Here is a 22202-nt window from a genome sequence, read left to right as displayed (position 1 = left end):
TGAGTGTACGCATAGCCATTGTAACTCACCATCAGAAACCCTACACTCAGGCTAGACTTGTTCTGTGGCTTAAAACTGCAGCGTCTCAGCCGGGTGGAGTGGCTCATACCTATAATCCCAGCACTTTGAGAGGCCGAGGCAGGTGGATCACTTGAGGCCAGGAGTTTGAGGCCAGCCTGGCCAACATGGTGAAACCCCATCTCTACTAAAAACACAAAAATTAGCCGGGCGTGGTGGTGTGTGCCTGTAATCCCAGCTACTAGGGAGGCTGTGGTGGGAGAATCCCCTGAACCCGGGAGGCAGAGGTTGCAGGGAGGTGGCGCCACTGCACTCCAATTTGGTCTGGGCAACAGAGTGAGACTGTTTCAAAAAACCCCAAAACACAACAACAAAACCCCCTAAAACCTGCAATGTCTCTGCCCCTCTAACTGGCTGCTTTGGTCTTTTTTTCTGTAATTGGTCATGAAGCCATAGTTGACATCTGTGACGTTCCTTCTAGTACCCATTCCTTATTTCCTTTGCCCTCAGCCAGAACCTGTTGACTAGTGACCCAAGCCTTCGTTCCTGAAGGGTCTGAATTTTCCACAGTGCTGTCATTTTTTGGAGTTGCAGTGTTTTTGGTTGCTGTACTTCCCCTTGCCTTTACCACTGGACATGGTGGCACTAAAGCCCTCCCGAGAATCTCCTGGGCTCTAGACATAGTCCTGCTTGCCTCCCTGTGCAGCATCCCACTTTCCCCTTGGTAATCAGGATCAGTCACTTCTGCCAGCAAGGTCACCCCCTCCTCTGCACATTGCTGCAGTGGTAGAAGGAGCCCCAAACAGCCATATGGTAGCCTCATCTTCTAAGTCGATGAAACCATAATTGTGTTGTCTGCTAGAAGCATCTCTCCCTTAGGGACTAAGACCTCCAAACACAAGCCCTGTGAGGGGGTATCAGATGTGGTGACAGCAAGAGGAACTACTCCCACCTCACCCACTGGTTCCCAAACCCATGTGCTTTGGCTGGGGGGGAGACACCAAGTTGGTCTCTGATTTCAAGCCTCTACTGCATCCGTAAGATGAAACCCCATCCCTTCAGGACGCTGTCTCACAACTGGCACCATCGTGAGCCATTCTACTCTTCATTTAGGTCATTTCTGGGTGATGGGGCATGTGGCAAAACCAGTTAATTCTAAGTACAAGCCTGATGCTGAACTCTGTGCTGTAGAATGAGGTCGCTGATCAGAAGCAAAGCTATACAGAATGCCACAGTGGTGGGTAGCATTGAGTGCTCTGAGTACACATGGCCCATAGGACACACACCAGCTGTCCCTATTACCAGCACTGTTCCCTAGTCCAGTGGGCAACATTTTTCACATAAGGGCTAATTCGCTGAGGAGGAAGGTGTTTACAGGCCACATTTTCTTTACTTTTGAAGTCTCCAAAATATATCTTATAACCTAGATGACCTACTCTAGAGAACAGTAAAGAGAAATGAGAAAACCAACACTGACCTCTTAAGCCATACAAATGGGCATATTTGGCACATGCCAAAGGGAAGCTGCCATCTAACCTTCCATGCTGAGGCTGAATGGCAGAAGTGAGGGGGCAGTGGGATGCTAAGCACTGTATCAGACCTCCCTAAACCTCAATGGCCTCAACTTAGACTCAGTTTGGAAGGCCCTGCCTGATGAAATGGTGGAAACACTGCCTCATGAAATGGTGGAAACACTGCCTCAAAAAAGCAACCACCAATCTTTGAGGAGTCAAAACAGAATTTAAGGGAAAGACAATGACACCACTTTGAGAAATGTGAACTCCTAAAGCACCTGGGTGTACTTCATAGAGCGGAATAAAACCAGCCCAACAGGTCAGAGGTGAATGATTCCCAATGTTCAGATCTTAACAGTTAAGATACAAGGTTTCTGAAGGCCAAAAGACAATGCAGCTTCCAGGCTTTTGGTGTAAACAATTAACACTGAGTACATACGATGCCCGCACCAGGGACAAGGCCACCATTAAATTTCATTCCTAAAAGCAGTACTTGAGGTTTGCCCTAAGGCAAAGTTCTAGGCAAATCATTCTATAGCAGCTTCGCCTTAGAGCTCTGGGACGCTTGAAGGAATGGTTCTTCACCTCTTGTGTAGCGAGAGATAACCACCGATGCAGAATTCATTGGCTAGCACATTGGCTAAAACACCACTGTGTACGTAGCGCATCTTTTATAGATGTATGCATGCACCACTGTGTGCAACAGTGTGCTCTGACATGTGAGCCCAGTACTGCCTTGGGCAACTACTGTTGGCCAAGGGCACTTCCAGGCACAAAGGCAGGAGGAGGGCAGCTCACCAGGAGGGGCAGAGGGCTGTACCTCTCTCTTCTCTCATGGAGCACCCCGAGTTTCTATGCAAGGTTGGCTTTAATTTTTTTTTTTTTTGAGACGGAGTCTCGCTGTGTTGCCCAGGCTGGAGTGCAGTGGCACGATCTCGGCTCACTGCAGGCTCCAACCCCGGGTTCACGGTTGGCTTTAATTTTTAAATTAAATTCTCACATTTTAGTTGCTACCCTGAGATAGGACTTGAATTTTTTTTTTTTTTTGAGACCGGAGTCTTGCTCTGTTGCCACACATGATCTCAGCTCACTGCAACCTCTGACTCCCGGGTTCAAGCGATTCTCCTGCCTCAGCCTCCTGAGTAGCTGGGATTCCAGGTGCGCACCACCATGTCTAGCTAACTTTTGTATTTTTAGTAGAGATGGAATTTTACCAGTTGGCGAAGATGGTCTCCATCTCCTGACCTCGTGAACCGCCCGCCTTGGCCTCCCAAAATGTTGGGATTACAGGCGTGAGCCACTGCACCCGGCCAGGACTTGAATTTTTTTAAAGTGAAGGGAGAAAAGCAGAATGTGTATACTAAAACATAAAGTGCTAATTTCTCTCTGTTGAAAGGAAAATAGATTGAGAAATGTGAATCTTCCTTAAAAAAAGAAACCAGTTTTGATTACAGGGAACTCACTAAGTAATCACTCCAACCTAAAAATACTTATTTAATCAGGTACTGTGAGGGTAAATTGCCTTTCTCTGTGCTGATAAAAAAAAAAGGTAAAGAGTGCAGAATACTCAGGAGCCCAAGAGCCGAACAGCCTGGATTGCTGGACGATCAGGAGAGGGTCTCCAGGTCAAAGGTGCTGGTCTTGAACTCCTGGCCTCAAATGATCCTCCCACCTCAGCCTCCCAAAGCACTGGGATTACAGGTGTGAGCTACTACCTCACTTGTCCCCTTCTGTAAAAGGTCAGAGGTGACATAAGACACTGGCCCTGCTTTCAGGCAATTGAAACGTAAACATTTTAAGTATGATTCTCAAATGTAGAGTAGTTGTACAAGGCAATGTGGTGTATGAAAGGCAGTCCTCCAGAGAGCAGGATGAGTTGATCACCACAGTGCATCTGATAAGCCAAAAAAAAAAAAAAAAAGTGTCTCCTATGCCTGGTGCTTGGCCCACCCTTAGGTGGGGCATTCCCATTAAGCAATGCTATTTGCTGCCTGGCACGTTCTGGGGTTTCACAGATAAGGGTAGAAACAATCCCCCCAAAGTCTCTTGGGACCTTGCACTGTGAAGATTAACCATATCTGTAGTTAGAATGAGACCAGACACGCAATACACAAATAGAGAAGGCATCTGCATTTTTAATCGAGTATTACTATTAGCCCTTGGGTAAGTATACTTGCGGTAGAGTTTTAATTTGGAAGACAAAAGTGCCCATAAGAAAGTCAAGAATTTCAAATGCAACTTTTAATACTACATATTTCAAGAGCTCCCATGTTCAGTATTCCTGGAGAAGGAAAGCTCTTTTTGTTTCTAAGTATGAGAAATTGTTAGCGTTCCTTCCTTTGGTCTTCCCACACCCCTCACCACAAGAGGCAAACAAAAAAACTAAAAAGTGGACAATAAGTGCAAGATAAAAAAGAAAATCTAAATAGTATGAAATTAGTTTTTATTTTTAACTAAAAATAAATGCTTAACATCTTTCCAAAATCAAAACTAAAGACGAACACTTAGAAAAAAGGGTGGAAGCGTATTTTTCCTTCCCTGGGGAAACCAGTAAGGCAGACATTCTAACGAAGCTTGGTTTTTTCCACAGGACTAGTCTATGCAACAGAATCTCTCTCCAGCCTTTTCTCTATGTCAGTTTTATCTACCTGGCAAGAAAAAACAAAAACAACCCCAAAACAACCCCTCCCCACAGACACAACACAAAACAAGGGACTTGAGAAGTTAGAGAAAACCTTTAACACGTTTCTGTAAAATCCTTTCTGAGGAGGTTTAGTACAGGTACTACCCATCAGCAACTTAGCGGCCAGGTGAGTTGGTACAGAAGCGCTTCGGGTGAATTCATACCAGAGCCACTGGGTGTGACTCGGCTACCTCTCCCAATTACCACAGGGAGGTCTTAAAATTGAATTTCAGTTTCAGCAGATACTTCAGATTTACCTGAGCAATATCATAGACAATGTACCTGAGGGGAAGCTTATTAAGGAGCCAACAGCCATACAACAGAGGGTACATGTGCCTCATCTCCCCCAGGCTGGCAGGACGCTCAGTGCCAGCCTGAAAGTTACTCTAAGTCTTCTTCAGGCAGACTGAGGAGAGGAGATCATCTTCTGGAAACTGGGGGAAGGCTCACACCCTGTAAGCCAGGCTATGCACAGGGAGGGACCACAGAAGGGAAACAGTCACCATGGGACACACTACAGGACAGCCTCTAATCCTTGTCTGCCCCGGGTAATCTGACAGCACATAAGTGACTCTGTAGCTCCAGAACATCCCTTTGTTCTCACACAGCATACTCAAGAAAGGATACTCGTTATATAGTAGAGAGGTGTCATTCACACCAGATGAAATCCCGGTCCCAAGAGGAATGTCTACACCATCCAGACTAATGTTAGCTGAAGGATCAGGGGTAGTTTTGCCCAAACCTGAAAAACAGAAGTCACAAGTGACATGAACTGTGAGAACAGATGTGGCAAAGCTTCCAGGGAGATGAGCTCTATTTGATGTTGAGTCCATGTGGTCTTTCTTTTTTTTTTTTCCTTTTTGAGATGGAGTCTCACTGTCGCCCAGGCTGGAGTGCAATGGTGTGACTTCAGCTCAGTGCAACCTCCGCCTCCCGGATTCAAGCAATTCTCGTGCCTCAGCCTCCTGAGTAGCTGGGATTACAGGTGCGCGCCACCACACCCAGCTAATTTTCTGTATTTTAGTAGAGACAGGGTTTCACCATGTTGGCCAGGATGGTCTCGAACTCCTGACCTCAGGTGATCCACCACACCCAGCCTCATGTGCTCATTTTAAAGACATGCTCTATCTTTCTTCAGATATAAAACTAAGGCAATAAACCAAAGTTCCCAGGGCATCAACCTTCACTGAGTTTAATGAGAACAGTGGCAGTACCCTCCCTACAGGATCACATTTCGGCTCAATAGAATTTCAAAGCGGCCACTTCAACCAGGCAGTGGAAGGTTCTAAATCGTATGCTGCAAATTCTAGCAATCCAAGATGCTCCAGGCACTACTATGTCACGAGAGGTCCCTCACTGCTGTAGCTACAAGTTAGGTTAAAGCAGAAACCCATGCACCTGGTTACTGGTGCCTGCACCAAGATTCTCCTGTGGCATCTGTGATACCAGCTGCAGCCACAGAGAGTGAACTGTTTTTAAAAATGAACCTCCTGCTATAGAGCTTCCCTATTTTTTTTTACAAAAATAAATAAAATGAATCTCCAATCATGGTCAGTTGCAGCATATTAACCACCACCACCACCCCCCAAACAACAACAACAACGCACACATACCCCTCGAAAAGATAAAATGAATCTCCAGCTGTTTGACAGCCAGCCACAAGGCAGCCTTCTCAGGACAGCAAGCCCCCCGCTTCTGTGCTGTCCAGGGTGCCTCGGGCTGTAGCAACAGCTTTGGAAACACTTTACCTTTGACACTGTGCTTGCCCTTGGGTAACTTGCTGATATGTGAAGCGTGCTTCAGTTCATACCTATTCAAAAGAGGACAGTCTCAGAAGAGGCCTTCACACTGGGCTCTCGAAACCAACAGTTTGATTAGGAGAATAAGATCAGATACAGAGATGAGATAAAAGTCCACAAAACCCAGACCATCTTAACCGCTCAGGCTCCCTCCTGAGTTTCTGGAACTGTTCCAGAACCTGAAACTGCAGTTGCGGCTGAACATAGTTTGTGCCCAGCGATCACTGCTATGGGGCCATTTTCAAGGCAAGGCCCTATTTGGAGTGGTGGTCAGCAGCTCTGGGTTTCCGTCCACATTCCACAGTCCCCAGACCCCTGGCCTTTTACATGACCTTGTGCTTTTGGTTACAGTTCACAGGACTAGGGTGGATGTCCAAATCAAGCTGGACTAATCAGATCTTTCTCTATGGAGAATCTGGAAGTGGAATTAAAATTCCAGTTCCATTTGGGTTGGTCTAAGAAAACTGAAACACTGGTGAGTGGAGGAGGTGGCCTGGGGGATCATCCTTTGTGCAACTCAATCTCTCTGCTTCCTAGTCCATGGAGAGAAGACACTGCCAGCTCTGGAGGCCTGGCTGTGTTCCTGCCCTTGCATTTCCTGAAGTATCCTTGTATCTCCCTTGTTCCCTTAACTTGAATTGGATTCTGCTACTTAAAAGAATCCTAATTGGTGGGTCCAGTAACTGCAGTGTGGAATTTCTACTCTCCCAGCCAAGGGGGGTTCTGCCTATAACCCATTCCACCTGTCCCCATGAAATGCCATCAGTCCCAGAGCCAGGTTTACTCACATGTTTCCAAGGGCAACTTCTCCCAACAGGATTAAGCCTATTGGGTCTCCCTGAGACGTATGGCAGTAGTTGGCACTCTTGGAGACCATGTCAGCGAAATAGATCCCTTTACCAAACATGTAGCCTGTCTGGAAGGTTGGAAAAGGGAGAGCTGAGAATCTTCTGATGGGAAATTAGGAGCAGCTGTTCACTGAGTGCCAACTTGAGCAAGCCACCCAGCTAAGTGCTGCAATCCATCACTTCTAATTCTCACAATGCCCATGGTGAGGAAATACCAAAGTTTTAGCTCACACGCCAGGCTGTCAGATCCTAGCTCTGCCAGGTGCCAAGGAGCTGCAAGAAGCTACGTAACCTCTCTGGACTCTACTTGCCTCTTTTCTCAAATGGGGAACATAATCTCATGGAGCTGCCATGAGGACGGAATGAGCTCATCAATGTTACTTAAACTAGCGCCTGTCAACACCCAAGGAATTCAGGCTGGTATTTTTATTCCCTTTTGTAAATGAAACACGAGGTTCACAAAGGGTAGGCCATTTGCCCGTTATACACTACTGCACAGCCCCAGAGAGAGTCATTTAAACTTCTCTCCTCCTCATTCTACAACTGTGAAACAAGAGGCTTAGAAGGCCCTGTCCAGGTGGACCCATCTAGAATCCAGCAGGTGGCATCACAATCCCTCGTGTCTAGGTAAAGCCTTACTCATTCATCGCTACGTCTTCCTGCTGAAGACACTGACACTCAGAGGTGGCCCGGCTGGGAAGTGGTAGAGGTAAGCCTGGACTCAGCTTGGCCTGTAGCCACGTGTCTGTTCTTTGCTTGTCAACACACCCGATTAGCATCTGCAGCAGGCCCTGGCCTGGATGCTCTGCCTCCTTTGTTCCAGAAACTGTGTTTGAAACCCCTGACAGGGTTAGGGTCAGGAGGATAAAAGGGTGAAGGCCCAAAGAAAGGATGTCTGGCAGAATCCCCCTAAACCAACTAGGCCTCTTACTCAAAGTTCTTTATGGAGACACCTGCAGAGACAGGCGTTGTCCACCCCTTGCCAGGCCAGGCACATACCACGGGCGCTTCAGGTGGGGCTATCCGAAGACCCTGGGACAGGATCCCAGCGAAGTTGGTGGTCCTGGACCCGTGCCACAGCAATCTTCGGTTATGAAACTGCTTAAAGGGCTTGTAACGCTGGCATTCGCCTTCACGCTCTATCTTAAAGATCTGGTTGGAGTAGTAAACAAAGGGAAGGACAAAATAAGCCATTTGTTACTCTGGTTGACTGAAAGACACGACTGGATACAGGAGAAATGACTGGCTGTCCCTAAGGCTAGAAGACTTGAGGTCTGCTGCAATGTAAAAAATGTTTTCCACAAGGCTGGGATGGAAGGTCCAGGTCCTGCCCAGCAGCGCCCAGCCATTGCTGGTTAGTATTACTGTGCAGCAGATGTGCACTTGAGGAACTTTATCTTGGACCTCTGATAATCTATGTTCTGAGACCAGGTTTGGGGACAGGAAATGTCCTTTAAAACAGAATAAAAAGCCATCCCCAAACTACTGTATAAGACTGCTAATTTTATAATCCCAGCACTTTGGGAGGCCAATGCAGGCGGATCATCTGAGGTCAGGAGTTCAAGACCAGCCTGGCCAACATAGTGAATCCCTATCTCTACTAAAAATACAAAAATTAGCAGAGTGTGGTGGCTCACGCCTGTAATCCCAGCTATTCTGGAGGCTGAGACAGGAGAATCACTTGAACCCGGGAGGCAGAGGCTGCAGCGGGCCGGAATTGCACCACTGCACTCCAGCCTGGGTGATAGAGTGAGACTCCATGTCAAAAAAAAAAAGACTACTAATTTTTCTGCTGAACAAATGAGTCACTTCTTTGGGTTATTTAAAGTAAATAAACTGCTCTTTTCTACCCAGGCCCAGGATGGAGGAGTGGGCAGGGAAGAGCTGGTAGGACACAGAAGGAAGTGGGGGAAGAAGGGATTCTTACATCGATGACTTCCAAGTCATACGCATTGTGTGTGGTTGCATGAGTGTTCTTAACATACTTCCTGATGATCTCGGCTTCTTCAGAATCTCTGTCAACCACCTGGATAAACAGAATCTTGGGATTAGCACAAAAGAGACCCAGGAGAGCTACAGAGGAGGAATGCTCAGGCTCAGTCAATGCATAGCTCAACACCACACTCCTCAAAGGAAGCCGGGCATGACCGAGAGCCTGTGTCCCAGGCCTGTGGGCTGGGCAGATCCTGGGCCAGTGGCTCTACTTCCCTAAGCCTCCACCTCTTCATCTACTTGGGCCGCTAGAGAATGTCAGGGTTCCTTTTTGTCTTAAAATTCTATGTTTTGGGATATCAGGGAAGCTAGAATGTGGGGTTCACTGTCAGTGAACAGGGCATCTCCAGAACAAGCAATTGGCTCCTGGAAGAGAGTCCAGCTCAGCATGAGTTAAAACACAATGGGCCAGAGGAAGTCACAGCTATGATGTGCAATGAAAATTATCCCTGGCTCAGAGCACAGGCCTAACAAGCATCTGTCAAATAGCTGATGTAATCTATGCTCAGTAAGCCTGAGTATTACGGAGGAGACTAGTTGTTTTATTTTCATATTTATATTCAAAGTTCAGAAAACCTAGAATGCTGGTCTACCTCCCTGTCTTTTAATTAAAAGGCTTCAGAATTGTAAAAAGAGAATAAGAATCCCTTCACGAAGAACCACACCTACAGTTTTCCCATCAGGAAGGTGCTCTAGGGACAAAACAAATGACATGTGGTGTCTTACCCTGCTTGGACCCATAGGTCTATACTTTGTCCTAGGAAAGAAGCCAAGGCTCTTTCTTTAGCGATGTAAACACCTGGTACCAGACTCAACATACTCTCGCCCACCCAAACCCCTGCAACACTGCAGGGAATGGGCTGAGGACAATGGGGCACATGAGTGTGGAGATAGGCTCAAGGACCGGGCCATCGAGAAGCTGAGGCAAAAATCCCTCCTCTAGTTGGTCTAAGCGGGGTGTTCAGAGACTGTGTGTGCCAACACAGGCCACTTCAGCACCAGAGAAAAATGAACCCAAGCATTGTGTTTTTATTACAGCTGCCATCAAGCATTTCCATTTCTGAAATGGACACCGGTAATAAGCCTTCTAAAAGTTCACGCTACAAGAGTTTAGAAAAACAGAGCTCCTCTCTAGATTAAGGAGAGGAAACAAACAAACAAACAAACAAAAAAGAACTTTTGGTAAGACCCTCAAAAATCAATTTGTACGCCAAGCTGAGGTGCTGGCTTGGAAGGCTGCCTTGCAAACAAGGTGCATTATCTACATGTGAAACGCCCAAAGGTTCTCAAAGGACCACGAGCAGCAATGTCCGGGAACTTGTTAGAAAAGTGAATTATTGGGCGCCAGCCGCCTGTGTTTTAACAAGCTTTCCAGGAGATCCTAACACACATGGAAGTTTGGGACCGCTGCTCTCAGGATGAGAGGTTAAGACGCTTGAGGAAGGCCTGACCCTGTTACCTTAATGTCAGTTTTGAGCTTCTCATAGTTGACATCGATGGGGTCCTTGCTGCTATCATCAGACCCTCCCCTGAGCAGACTGTAGGCCACCTCGATGTCCAGCAGGTTGTCAAGCATTTCCACCTTGGCCTGGAGGAGCAAAAGAAAGCCCCCAACTTAGGTATCATGGTGCATGAGACAGACTCACCCAGGTGGCAGAAAAAACCTACATGCAGAGAAGGCCCAACACAGTGAAGGGCAAACCCTCCTGCTGGTCAGGGCAAGCCTGTTACCTGCTGCACATATTGAGAGCTCATAAGGACTTTCTGGAATGTTAACAAGGCCTTGTGGCCTGGGGGAGTTGAGAAGTGGAAGAACTGTCTTTCCTCTCATGTATGCTGACATTTGGGACCTACAGTGAAGGTACTTTAGACAAATGGGTCCTGAGCCAGGAGCTCTCTTAAAAGGCAGGGAGGGAAAATGGGGAGGAAGACGCTGTTATGAGGGAGAGGCTGTCCCTCTCCAACAGCTCTTTCCCCAATGGATTTGGTAGAACAGGGGCAGGAAAAACAGCTCTGCCTCCGTCAATGTGGGTAGAAACCCAACTTCAAAACAAGGGCAAGAGGGTGGCCCTCCCAGCATTGGTGCTGCCCTCAGGGATCATGATGGGGAGGGACGGTTGCAAGGTAGTCACACCCCAGCCCAGCAGACCTGCAGTCCCTTCTGAACCTTTGCGCTACCTGCACACTGTCTGCATTGTTCAGGACCGGAGGCTTCTTCATCCCAAAGTCGTGGGGGATCAGGGTGTAAAAGCGATTTGAGAGATCCAGAATCTGAGAGTCGCTGCTGCCCTGAGACACCGCCTGGAGAGGAGGGGACAGAAGGAATGCAAGACTGAGGGAGCAGCTCCAAGCCCCCGGCCAGGCTTTCTCTTCTAGCAGGTGGGTGCTGCAGCAGGTCCAGAAGTAGCGTGGTATGTGCACATGCCAGGACACATGGGAAACGACCAGAAGACCACCTTCCTGTTAAAGAGCAGGGCAGGACCCCCATCCTCTAAAAGCACTGCTCAACACGTGATGGGCTTCTCCCATGAAGTTTCATTTGTACAAAGAACTGTGTAGTTACAGACATTTGAAACCCCGCCACAACTATGCAAAATGTTAACTGTAAAATCTAGGTGGTGGGCTAATGACTATTGCTGTAAAATTCCTTCAACTTTTTGTATGTTTGAAACATTTTCATAATAAAATGTTGGGAGGAGGTTGCCCATCGCTATAAAATTCAGTCAGGCTCCCTGCCTCCACTGACCTTCATTGGAATTAGTTTTTACTGTACCTGGAGGTTGAAGTGGCCAGGCACAGAAAGGCTCGGCAATCCTTACACTCACTGCCAGTGTCACTTGGTGCTCTATATGCAAAGGGTGCACAAAAAATGCACAGAGATGGAAGAGCAGGGCCACTGGGATTCCAGGAATTTGGCAGACAGCCTAGGTGACCACAGGAAGGTCAAGGGAATATGAAGTGGCACCCAGCAGGTCCGAAGCCCCATGCCTGCTTCTCGCTGTGACATGGACTTCACCAAGTTGTACAACTTCCATCTGTGCTGTCCAGGTGGCTCTGGCAATGGGTAAGGATGCTATTCCAGCTCTTCTTCCTGAAGACTATTGCATGGGAAGAAGCTGGGGCCGAGGAAAGCCTTGTAAGTTCTCAGTCAGTAAGGAACAAGGAGAGAGGTTCACTGCTCAGAGCCAGCTGTAACTGAAGTTGACAGATCTGGTTCAGGGCCTTTTCTCCAGCACCAGCCAGAAAGCCCGCTGCCTGGGCCCACTTCTGCTTCCCGTGTGCTTTCCTTCTTTCTATAGGCCAGGCCTGCACCCACCCACAAATATAAGCGGAACCCTCCAGCCTCTCCAGGATGTAGCTGGAAGGCTCCGGGACTGGGAGACCTTGAAAGATGCTCAAAGAATGTCGAAATAACATGAATGTAAGAGGCTTCCATTTGATGACTTCCTAGTAACTGCAAAATAAACTCTGCCTAACTCTTAAGGACACATAAAATAAAAACCACAACACAGGTGACCCTTGAACAATCGATTTGAAGTATGCGGGTCCACTTATACACAGATGTTTTCAATAAATACAGTTAGCTCTCTACACCTGTGGGCTCTGCAGTTGAGAATTCAACCAAACTCAGATAAAAAATATATTATTCTCAGGCCAGGTATGGTGGCTCATGCCTGTAATCCCAGCACTTTGGGAGGCTGAGGCGGGCGGATCACTTGAACCCAGGAGTTTGAGACCAGTCTGGCCAACATAGTGAAACCCCACCTCTACTAAAAATACAAAAAAATTAGCCGGGTGTGGTGGCCCATGCTTGCAACCCAGCTACTTGGGAGTCTGAGGCACGAGAACCACTTGAACCTGGGGGTGGAGGTTGCAGTGAGCTGAGATTGTGCCACTGCACTCCAGCCTGGGGGACAGAGCAAGACTCTGTCTCAAAAAAGAAAAAGAAAAGAAAAATCCCACCAAAAAAAAAAAAAAAAAAAATCTCAGGATGCGAGACCCACAGATGTGCAGGGCCAACTTTTCTCCTCCATGGGTTCTGCAGGGCACTCTAGGACTTGAGCATGAGTGCATTTTAGTGACCCTGAGGGAGTACTGGAACCAATCCCCGAGGATACAGAGGGATGACTTCACTTTTAACAGAGAGGGTAACCAATGTCTTCAAGTTTATGGTCAGTTTACTAAGTATCTGACAACTGAAAAATGTTGCTCTTCATTAGTTTTGTGATAAACTTTTGTAAGTAGCAGGCACTTGTCATTTATTGAACTGAAAAAAATCGAAACCCTTGTGAAGTGCAGTTCAGTACTTCCAGTTTCTTAACCTTGAGTAAATGTTACCCCTGCCACCCCCAGGTCTCACCCCCTAAGTCGGCCAGAGGAGGGTTCCAGGGGGCCCCTGGTGGCCCTGTGCTTACCTGCTGGACCTCACTGAGGATGGAGTATGCGGTCTGGATCTGCCTTTTGCTCAGCTTTCCCAAGGGCATCTTCTGAAGGTCGATCTGAGGAGACAGGGGATTTCGCTCTGAAAGCTGGGCACTGTGCAGTGTGATCGCAGGAGAGCTGGACCAGGCAGCCCACCCTCAGGCTCCCAACAGGAGCAGTCAGGAGCCTGCTGGGATTTCCTGAGGACACCAGTGACCCAAATCCAGAGTCTGTAGCCCCACCCCACCATGAGGGATGGCAGTGTGTCTGAAGATTCTTGCTCACTTCCTTTACGGCTGGGCTTAGCCAACCATGTCTCCTCTGCCCCTATGCCCAGTTTCAAACAGCCCAGCACGTCTGGACGAAGATACGGCATAATTCCCATCCAATTCTGATGTGCAGATGAGGGCTCATAAATCATGCTGACCACCCCACCCAGCGGCCTTCCCTGGGGTCCCAGAGCCAAGGCAGTTAGTTAAGTGCACCCCTGGGTTCCCAGCTGGAAAAGAACCAAGAGTTTTCAAGTGTTGAACACTATTTTTAAAAAGGACACACTCCTGAACTTACGGACTTACATTCAAATCAATGCTGTCCCTTTCAGATCAGTCACCTCCAACAAATATTGCTACTGCTCATATCTTGGGAACTGCCTGCCATCAAGAGAAGCTGCAGTGGAAGAAGCATGAGATCTGCAGCCTTCATTTTCCATTTGTTAAGTGGGGCCACCTTCCTTAAAAGGCACTCACTTCCTTTTGCGAGCAGCCCTGCCTATTTGGCTCAGCCCCCGCGTGGAGACACCTGTGTACCAATGGGCCCCACACTCTGTATCCTGAGACATCGTCTCTGGGGCTTTGCCAATAGACCCTTCTGAGCTCCCTGGGGGCCGCGACTGCGCCTTTCCATGTCTGCATGTCCAGCACTTCCTGCAGTGCTTGGAACAAAGAACTGAAAAAGAATCTTAGAAATGGAAGTGCTATGGTGATAAAATTAAATAAAAGGATGTGAAAAGTGCTCACAGCTCATCAGATATCTACCAGGAGCCAACAGCTTCTAATAACATCCACAAGCCCTGGCATGGGCTTCCCTGTACCCTCAACACTGCAAACTCCATCCTAAGGGAAGATCTGATTTCTGGCAAGAATTAAGTAGCCGGAGCCACATCTGGGGAAGAAGGTGGATAATCTATTTCAAGCCAAGAACAAGGTACAATAAAAGAACAGAGTGACTTTGGTATGGACCCTCAATCAGCTCTGAAAGCAATTCTCAAGAAGGAATCCCAAAAGAAGTTCTGTAGGCAGAGCATGGCCAGAGTGAGGGCAGAGCTCTGAAGGGCGCGACATTTTCCACACTGTATAATTCTGGTGTTTATGTAGAAAAAAGAAAATACCTAGTTTCCCTAATTGTACACCCCTCAAAACATACGCACAGACTAAAAATAAGAGGTGGTCTCCATCCACACAGGCCGCCCTCACTACTGGAAAAGAAACTCAGGCACAGCGCTGGACAGCGGGCTGGGAGCAGTGGCTCCACAGCTGCCCAGTTGAGAGAGAAACAGAAAAGTGGGAGAAACACCTTGGCACTGGGGACCCACAAGCCCCAGCTGCAGCCAGGAGGAGGCTCCTAGGGCTGCAGCCTGGAACCCTGCCCCCCGCCATGTGTCCTGACTGCCCGGAACCCATTCCCTTCTGGACTCAGGATGTGCCCTCCTCACAGGGAGAGTCAGGTTCCCCTGGTGCTGGGGATGAAGCCCCGAGGGCCACTGTGTCTACTTCTCCACATGGTTACCCCAATCCCACATGGACCCCGCTGAGCTCAGGAGTGGGCACCCCGCTTTCCACACACTTCCAGCTAGCTGCCTTTTAGCTTGTTTCAGCAAGCAGCGCCCCTGTCCCTTTTCTTCCTGCTACACTAGTTACCTGTCCAGTGAAAAACATTAAAATGTCATTTCAGGCTGGGTGCCATGGCTCATGCCTGTAATCCCAGCACTTTGGGAGGCTGAGGCAGGTGGATCACCTGAGGTTAGGAGTTCAAGACCAGCCTGGCCAAAATGGTGAAACCCCATCTCTACTAAAAATAAAAAAACAATTAGCCAGGCACAGTGGTGCACGCCTGTAGTCCCAGCTATTCAGGAGGCTGAGGCAGGAGAATCGCTTGAACCCAGGAGGCAGGTTACAATGAGCCGAGATCGTGCACTGCACTCCAGCCCAGGCGAAGAGAGTGAAACTCCGTCTCAAACCAAACTAAACCAAACCAAACACAAAACAACAACAAAAACAACATTTCACAGGAAAGGACTTGGGTTTGAGAATAGCTGAGAACTTCTATGAATCACAGATAGACCAAGGTGTGGGAGACTGGAAATGATGTTCAGGACTTCAAAACGTGAATGAAACGAGCCCCTCTTCTTCCTTACCGTAGCACCTCTCAACCTTTCCCTCCACCTCCGTCCCTCATTCTCAGTGAGCCCACCCATAAGTTGTTCACACTAGTGACCTCATAAACAAAAGTCAGATTACACAGCGATTTCAACAAGCACAGCGAACAAGCCCTGGCCATTTTTTAAACCCGTTAGAGGATGTAACTCAACACTCCACTCTACAACAGCACAGGCATGAGCATTCCTGCCAGGCTGAGCTCTTGGCAGGGAGATACTGGGTTGGCCCTGATGTCCATGGGGCTTAGGCTGCCAGTGGTTTATACTGCCCAGTTTTGACCCCCTGTCCTCCCAGCTCTAAGGCAGGCCAGGAGGTTCTAGGAGGAAGGACTTGGGAAGACAGCAGAACGTGAGCGTGAAGGGAGCAACCCCATGGAGAAGGGTGGAATGCTTAAGGCTGATCTGAGACTCTCAACCTCCACTGGTTCCTAGGAGCCTAGAACAAAGGGAATAACCAAATGCATCACAGCTGCTTGTTTTTCAGAGCAGCCTGAAGCTTCTGGGTTCAGCAGCTAGGGTAGAGAGGAGAGGGTGTTTGCTGGCCAGGTGGGACCATCTCTGCTCTGAAGGCCCCCAGGGTCAGTACTTAAGAGCTCTGATGCTAGGAGCAGCAAGAACAAGGGGGCCGCCCTTTTGCACTCATCTCCCGGGCGGAGAGCGGAGATGAGGAGGAGGACAGACAGGAAACACGGAGCCTCTGCCTGTAGTCTCTGCCATTCTGCCCTGGACAGAAGCATGACTAATCCAACAACCACCACCCCTACCCCACTGCCAACCTTTTAAAAACTGGTATGAATTTTATCTTACGAATCAAGCGTCACAGCAATTTTCTTTTACTCTAAGTGGGCTGTCTTGCACTTCCCATGGTAACTCCAGTTGGTTGGTTGGTTGGGCCACAAAGGAAGCATGGCTAATACACCTTGCCACAGCATGAAGAAGGGGAAAAATACAAAGGGTGGGCCGGGCACGGTGGCTCACACCTATATTCCTAGCATTTGGGGAGACCAAGGTGGGTGGATCACTTGAGCTCAGCAGTTGGAGACCAGCTTGGGCAACAACATGGTGAGACTCTGTCTCAAAAAAAAAGTACAAAGGGGACTAGGGACCAGGGAACAACTCTCTCCAAGACAACACATGCTTCACTGCAAATCAAACAACCTCCACAAAAGTGCAACCACTCCAGGCCCCAACACTCACACAATTTAAGATTGAAGGACAGGTACAAGAAGCTGACAGCCAATGTATTGTTTTTGAAACAGAAACAAGAACAGGCAGACAGCTCTTCACTAGCTCAGCAAATAATCATCCACAGCAAATGCTCACAGATAAAATGATAAAGCGCAATAACCTCATACTCCACCATGGCTTTCTTCATACTTTCCACATCAAAGATCATCTTGATGAGGTCCTGAACTGGCTTGGGGAGCTTGGACTTGGTGCCAGGATTTACTGTCAGCTTCTTCACTGCCTCTTCATCCTTCAGGAAAAAAGCACATTGCTAAGAGACCCAAATCAACAACTCAAGCAAGTTATCTGCGTCTGTGGGGCTGGACTGCAGACAAAGGACACAGGCTAGAGTGCCACCAGCAAAAAAAGCTGAGTGTTAATCAAAAAAGTGTGGAAAACAGTGGCCAGGATGAGTGTGCCTGATGCTGCACATGGGTCAGACTCTTCCTGTGCCTGCCCTGAAGTTCTCTTGGCTGCTCCAGATTCTTATTCTAATTGCCACTGCAGCATCTGCATGGGCTGACCCACCCTGGGGTTGCTGGTCCCTGCCTGGGAACCTGCCTAGTGCCCACTCATGCCCAACCTGGAAGTGCTCGGCAGCTGTAGAAGCAAACTTTGGAGCAATGGGACATGAAACTGATGGACAAATTCTTTCTCTTTTCTCTTACACTTCCTCACACAAGGGCCAGTTGCAAGACTAAGTTTATATAGCCTTCTCTAAATTCCCAAAGTACCAAGCAACCAGTCCCATGCGCTGCCAGCCAGCCTGACAGTGTTAAAGCACATCGTAGCATTAGCTGTCCGTCCTCTTCCTACACTGCCTAATAGACGGACTCCACCCCCCACTGTCTGAAGAACCCAGGTTATATCAAGATCACACTGTACTGAAACTGCTTTAACTCTTTAGACTTGAACTGTATGAGGGCATAGACTGTGCTCTGTCCAGCACAGTGTCCCTAGCAACTAAAACGGAATTTGGTATTTGGAGTGAAGGGAATTGGCATTGGGCTTTGAACCTGGAACCAGACTGGCTTACCCAAGAGCTAACTTGTGTTGTCAGTGTTCATGGCTGCTGCTGTCACCTTCATAGTAGACCTACTCTCAGTGTTGAAACACCATCTTAAATGTACTCTGTTATCTTCTGGGTATAACTTCATTGGAGGGCAAAGTATCTATGTGTTCAAAACCCTTATTTAAGTGCATCTACCTTACGACCCAGTAACTACTTGTAATGACAACAATCACAGAGGCACACAAATATTTAAATGTATATCAGCATCATTATAGTAAATGCCCAGAATCAATCTAAATGACTAACAGGAGGCAGGAAGCTGTTCTGATTAATGATGAAATCCAGCCCACGCACAGGATGGGATTCAATGCAGCCTTAAATAATACTCTGGATTGGTGCAGCCAGTGGCCAATACAGTCGCCACTGGCCAAACTGAGGTGTGCTGTAGGTGCAAAATATACACCAGATTTCAAAGACTTAGTAGAGAAAAAACTAAAAGGGAAATTTTCTCATTAATAATTTTGTTGGTATTGATCAGCTGTTGAAATTAGAATATTTTGGATATATGGGGTTAAAGAATACCAAGATTAATTCCATTGGCTTCTTGCTTTTTAAAATGCGGCTGTAAAAAACTTTAAATGTATTGAAATGGCTTGAATTACAATTCTATTGGACAGCACTGCTCTAGAAGACATAAGGAAATGCTCCTGGTACATTAGGGCAAAAAGCAGATGGTTGTAACATGGTACATATGGTGGTGGGAAACGTACATATGCAGTGAAAGCTGACTTAAAAAGATATCTACCATTACTTTAACTGTGGTTAATTCCGGGCAATCTTAGTTTTTTGTGCCTTAGTATTACTATTTCTCAAAAATTTTTAAAATATTTAACTCAGTAAGGGGCGCTACCGAGTCAGGCCAAATCTGTCCTGAAAGTCTACTGTCTGAGCCTCATCATTGTATAAGCAAGATGTAAATCCTATTTTTAATATGGAGAGTTCATGAGGCCCTCTGTAAACTAAAGAATTCCCCCTATGAGACATGCTAGGCCTCAAAGATTTAGAATTAAAATCTCTACTCACCTACAGATCTTTTTGTAAAATAAATGTTTTCTTTTATCTGATTAAAAAAGCGATAAATTTTCATTTTTAAAAAGGCAAGCATTTTGCAAAGAAAAAAGACAAAACAGAAAAGTTAAAAATGTCAACCAATAGACAAATGAATGCTGTGTGCTAACAGATGTAAGGAGACGCCCAAAACTACAGAGATAGCACTAGGAAATAATTTGGGACTAATAAAGTGTGACCTAGCAGAGCAGGTCAAGTTACTATAATTCTGTCATGACAGACCAGTCACATGATCAAGGGTGACCATGGGTTCAGATAAAAAGCCTTATCTGGAATCTCTGAATTACGTCCTATTGTTTCAGGAGTAACTGAAAAGACTGTTCCTCCTCGATATCTCAAAGATGCTACCACAATTCTCATTTAAGCTCTATCTCATACTTCAAGGTGTTGACTGTATTAAATGCTTTTTCTGCCATCTACTGAGATGATCATGTGGTTTGTCCTTCATTCTATTCATATATTACATTGATTTTTAAATGTCGAACCAACCTTACATTCCTGGGATAAATCCCACTTGGGAGTGGTGTATAGATCCGTCTATGCTGCTGGATTCAGTTTGTCAGGATTTTGTATTTCTATTCATAGGGTTTCTGCATGTCTATTCACAGGAAACTGCTCTGTAGTTCTCCTGTGCTGCTTTGGCTCTGGTATCAGGGTGGTACTGGCCTTCATGCAATGAGCTGGGAAGTATTTTCTTCTATTTTTGGGGGAGAATTTGTGAAGGACTATTATTCTCCTTTCAACATTTGGTAGTATGTTTACTATGATGCCATCTGATCCACGATGTGGATTTTCTAGAATAAGGTGTCCCTTCCTTTTCCTAGAAGCAGACAGTGTAAGGGCATTATGTGGTTACCTGGCCATAGTCAATCTCCAGGGGGTAGAACTTTTTGGGATATTTCGTGAAATTTTTGGAGTGCCAAGCGTTCCCGGTTTTTTCTTCATATAATTTCATGAAGTGCTCAATGGCATCCTCCTTGGACGGCATCTGTTCCAGTTTGTTGCTACCGATCACCGTACCCACACGGCCCCAGGACCTGAATATCCAATACCTGCAGTGGGAAGGAGGGTGTCAGATACACATGTGTGGGTCAGCTGTCCCATTTCAGGAGTTCCCCTTTCCTGCCATTACATTCAGGTGGGGAAGAATTTTACACACCCCAAAAGGATGGTGATTAACAGAACAAACAGAACTGCTATAACAATAAAGGGTCTTTATTTTACTTCTCATTAAACTTTCAAATCATATTGACTACAAAAAATGCCAAAGAATAGTTTAAACTTGGTTCTGGCAGCCAAGCCTGAGGACTGAATCCTGGAGTCTGTAGACCTTTGCATAAAAATGATTCTAGTCCTCTCCCCAAAGAAATACAAAGTACTATCTGGAAGTCATGTGTTCAAGGAGTCAACCCTTATAGCTGTACCCTAAAAATAATGAAACTTTCAACTCAGATCCACGGCCAAGACATGATGAAATGAGGGGGGCAGTGGCAATGGCTCCTCAGGTCCAGTGACCTAGAGATGCAGGCTGTCATGTTCAAATTCCATCTCAATTGAGGGTACACATCACACATACCCAGCTGCTGTGCTGCTCAGCTTTGGATGAGCTAATTTTTGATTAACTCAAAGCAGAGGTAATGCAAAACTTAATTATCATTTCATAATAAATATATATATATATATATCATAAACCCACATACAAGATGTGTGTACATTTAAAAGACGGAACCACAGATTTCAAAGAAAATTTGGGACTCCCTGGCCATTCTCTGGGCTACTGAACAGGGGTATAAAAATTCATTCTCTGCTTGGTTTTTCCTGTGAAAATTTTTGAGAAGCACTACCTTGATCTACGTCGAAAGTTTTTTCTGACCCTAACAGCCTACACCACCCTTTCACTTAACATCAGGAAATCTAAGCCACCAGAAAAATGTCCACATCCACAATCAACGTTAGAATTTAGTAAGAGTTCCTTCCACATGCCTTTACACTGACACATAAATCCTATTTTGTGGTGGCTGTACTGAGGGGCAATGAACTCACTAGATAAGGACCACTCTGCCTAGAAACATAAGGACAAAAGCCAGCCCACCCTCTCACCACCTCCCAGCTGCTGTACCCCACCATCCAGACTCCAACCTTGCCTGTCTCACCATGTTAAAAAAAAAAAAAAGGCAAATCCAACCTCTTTAGTTACTAGGGAGTTTGAACATTAAAGAGTAAGTTCAACGCTTGCCAACCTTTATTTGCTTCAAAGTTTTAAAACATATGTAAAATCAGAAAATCTTGATTCAAGTAGCTGACAGAAAAGCCAGCTGGGGCTGGGTGCAGAGGCTCATTCATGCCTGTAATCCCAGCACCTTGAGAGGCTGAGGCGGGAGGATCACTTGAGTCCAGGAGTTTGAGACCAGTCTGAGCAACACAGCGAGGCCCCTGTCTCCATAAAAAATAAGGCATGGTGGTGCGCACCTATAGTCCCAGTTACTCAGGAGGCTGAGGTGGGAGGATTGCTTGAGCCTGGGAGGTCAAGGCTCCGCTGAGCTGTGATTACGCCACTGCACTCCAGCCTGGGTAACAGAGCGAGACTATTTCAAAAAACAAAACAAATAGTTGCAAAACAACAACAAAAAACAAAACACCAAACAAAAAGAAAAGCCAGCAGAAGAATACGTGAAACCATACCTTGGGACAACTGTACAAGGACAGCAACGCTACTGGTTAGTAAGTGGCTTCTTTCTCCCCTTTAAGCAAAGGCCTTATAATTTGTTTTTGATCTCTGTGATTAGATTTCATTCCCCAGGCACTGGGCCTAACGGGTTTCACAAGGCTGATGGCACAGCACTAACCAATGCAGGACGGGCCCATGTCTCTGCACAACCAGGCTACACCTGCAGAACTCACCTGTTTTCCTTGTCGTCCTCCAGAAGCTGCAGCTTGTAATAGGAGTTGGTTCCTTTAACGATGTCCACCAGGCCAAGGGTGGCACTGAAGACCTTCCCGCCTTTCTCCAGGACATGCGCAGAGTGTTCCAGTCCTGTCCCGGAGGAAAAGCACCTACAGTTTTCTCTCCTTTTGAGGCGCTAGCGCTCTCACGGAGAAGGGATCTGCAGGCCTGAGGTTCACGC

The 22202-nt window shown here is 46.9% G+C and overlaps 1 protein-coding gene across 1 annotated transcript in view; it reads right to left on the bottom strand.

The window, feature by feature from the left end:
• Positions 1 to 3958: 3958 nt before the first annotated feature.
• The window catches only part of PARP1 (poly(ADP-ribose) polymerase 1), a 48097-nt gene continuing 29853 nt past the window's right edge, over positions 3959 to 22202 (bottom strand). Inside the window, exons 12-23 of the mRNA XM_003814928.5 lie at positions 21979 to 22111; positions 19934 to 20129; positions 17059 to 17187; positions 13270 to 13353; positions 11033 to 11155; positions 10314 to 10442; positions 8790 to 8888; positions 7862 to 8014; positions 6803 to 6930; positions 5964 to 6025; positions 4843 to 4957; positions 3959 to 4497 (exon numbers count right to left, since the gene is read on the bottom strand). Coding sequence (XP_003814976.1) covers positions 4416 to 4497; positions 4843 to 4957; positions 5964 to 6025; positions 6803 to 6930; positions 7862 to 8014; positions 8790 to 8888; positions 10314 to 10442; positions 11033 to 11155; positions 13270 to 13353; positions 17059 to 17187; positions 19934 to 20129; positions 21979 to 22111 — 1433 coding nt within the window. The 3' untranslated portion in view covers positions 3959 to 4415. The remainder of the gene's footprint in view (positions 4498 to 4842; positions 4958 to 5963; positions 6026 to 6802; positions 6931 to 7861; positions 8015 to 8789; positions 8889 to 10313; positions 10443 to 11032; positions 11156 to 13269; positions 13354 to 17058; positions 17188 to 19933; positions 20130 to 21978; positions 22112 to 22202) is intronic.

Source organism: Pan paniscus, chromosome 1 (assembly GCF_029289425.2).
Source record: "Pan paniscus chromosome 1, NHGRI_mPanPan1-v2.0_pri, whole genome shotgun sequence".
Classification (NCBI taxonomy): domain Eukaryota; kingdom Metazoa; phylum Chordata; class Mammalia; order Primates; family Hominidae; genus Pan; species Pan paniscus.
The sequence above is the reverse complement of the archived record's forward strand: the minus strand, read 5'-3'. Positions and strand labels throughout refer to the sequence as shown.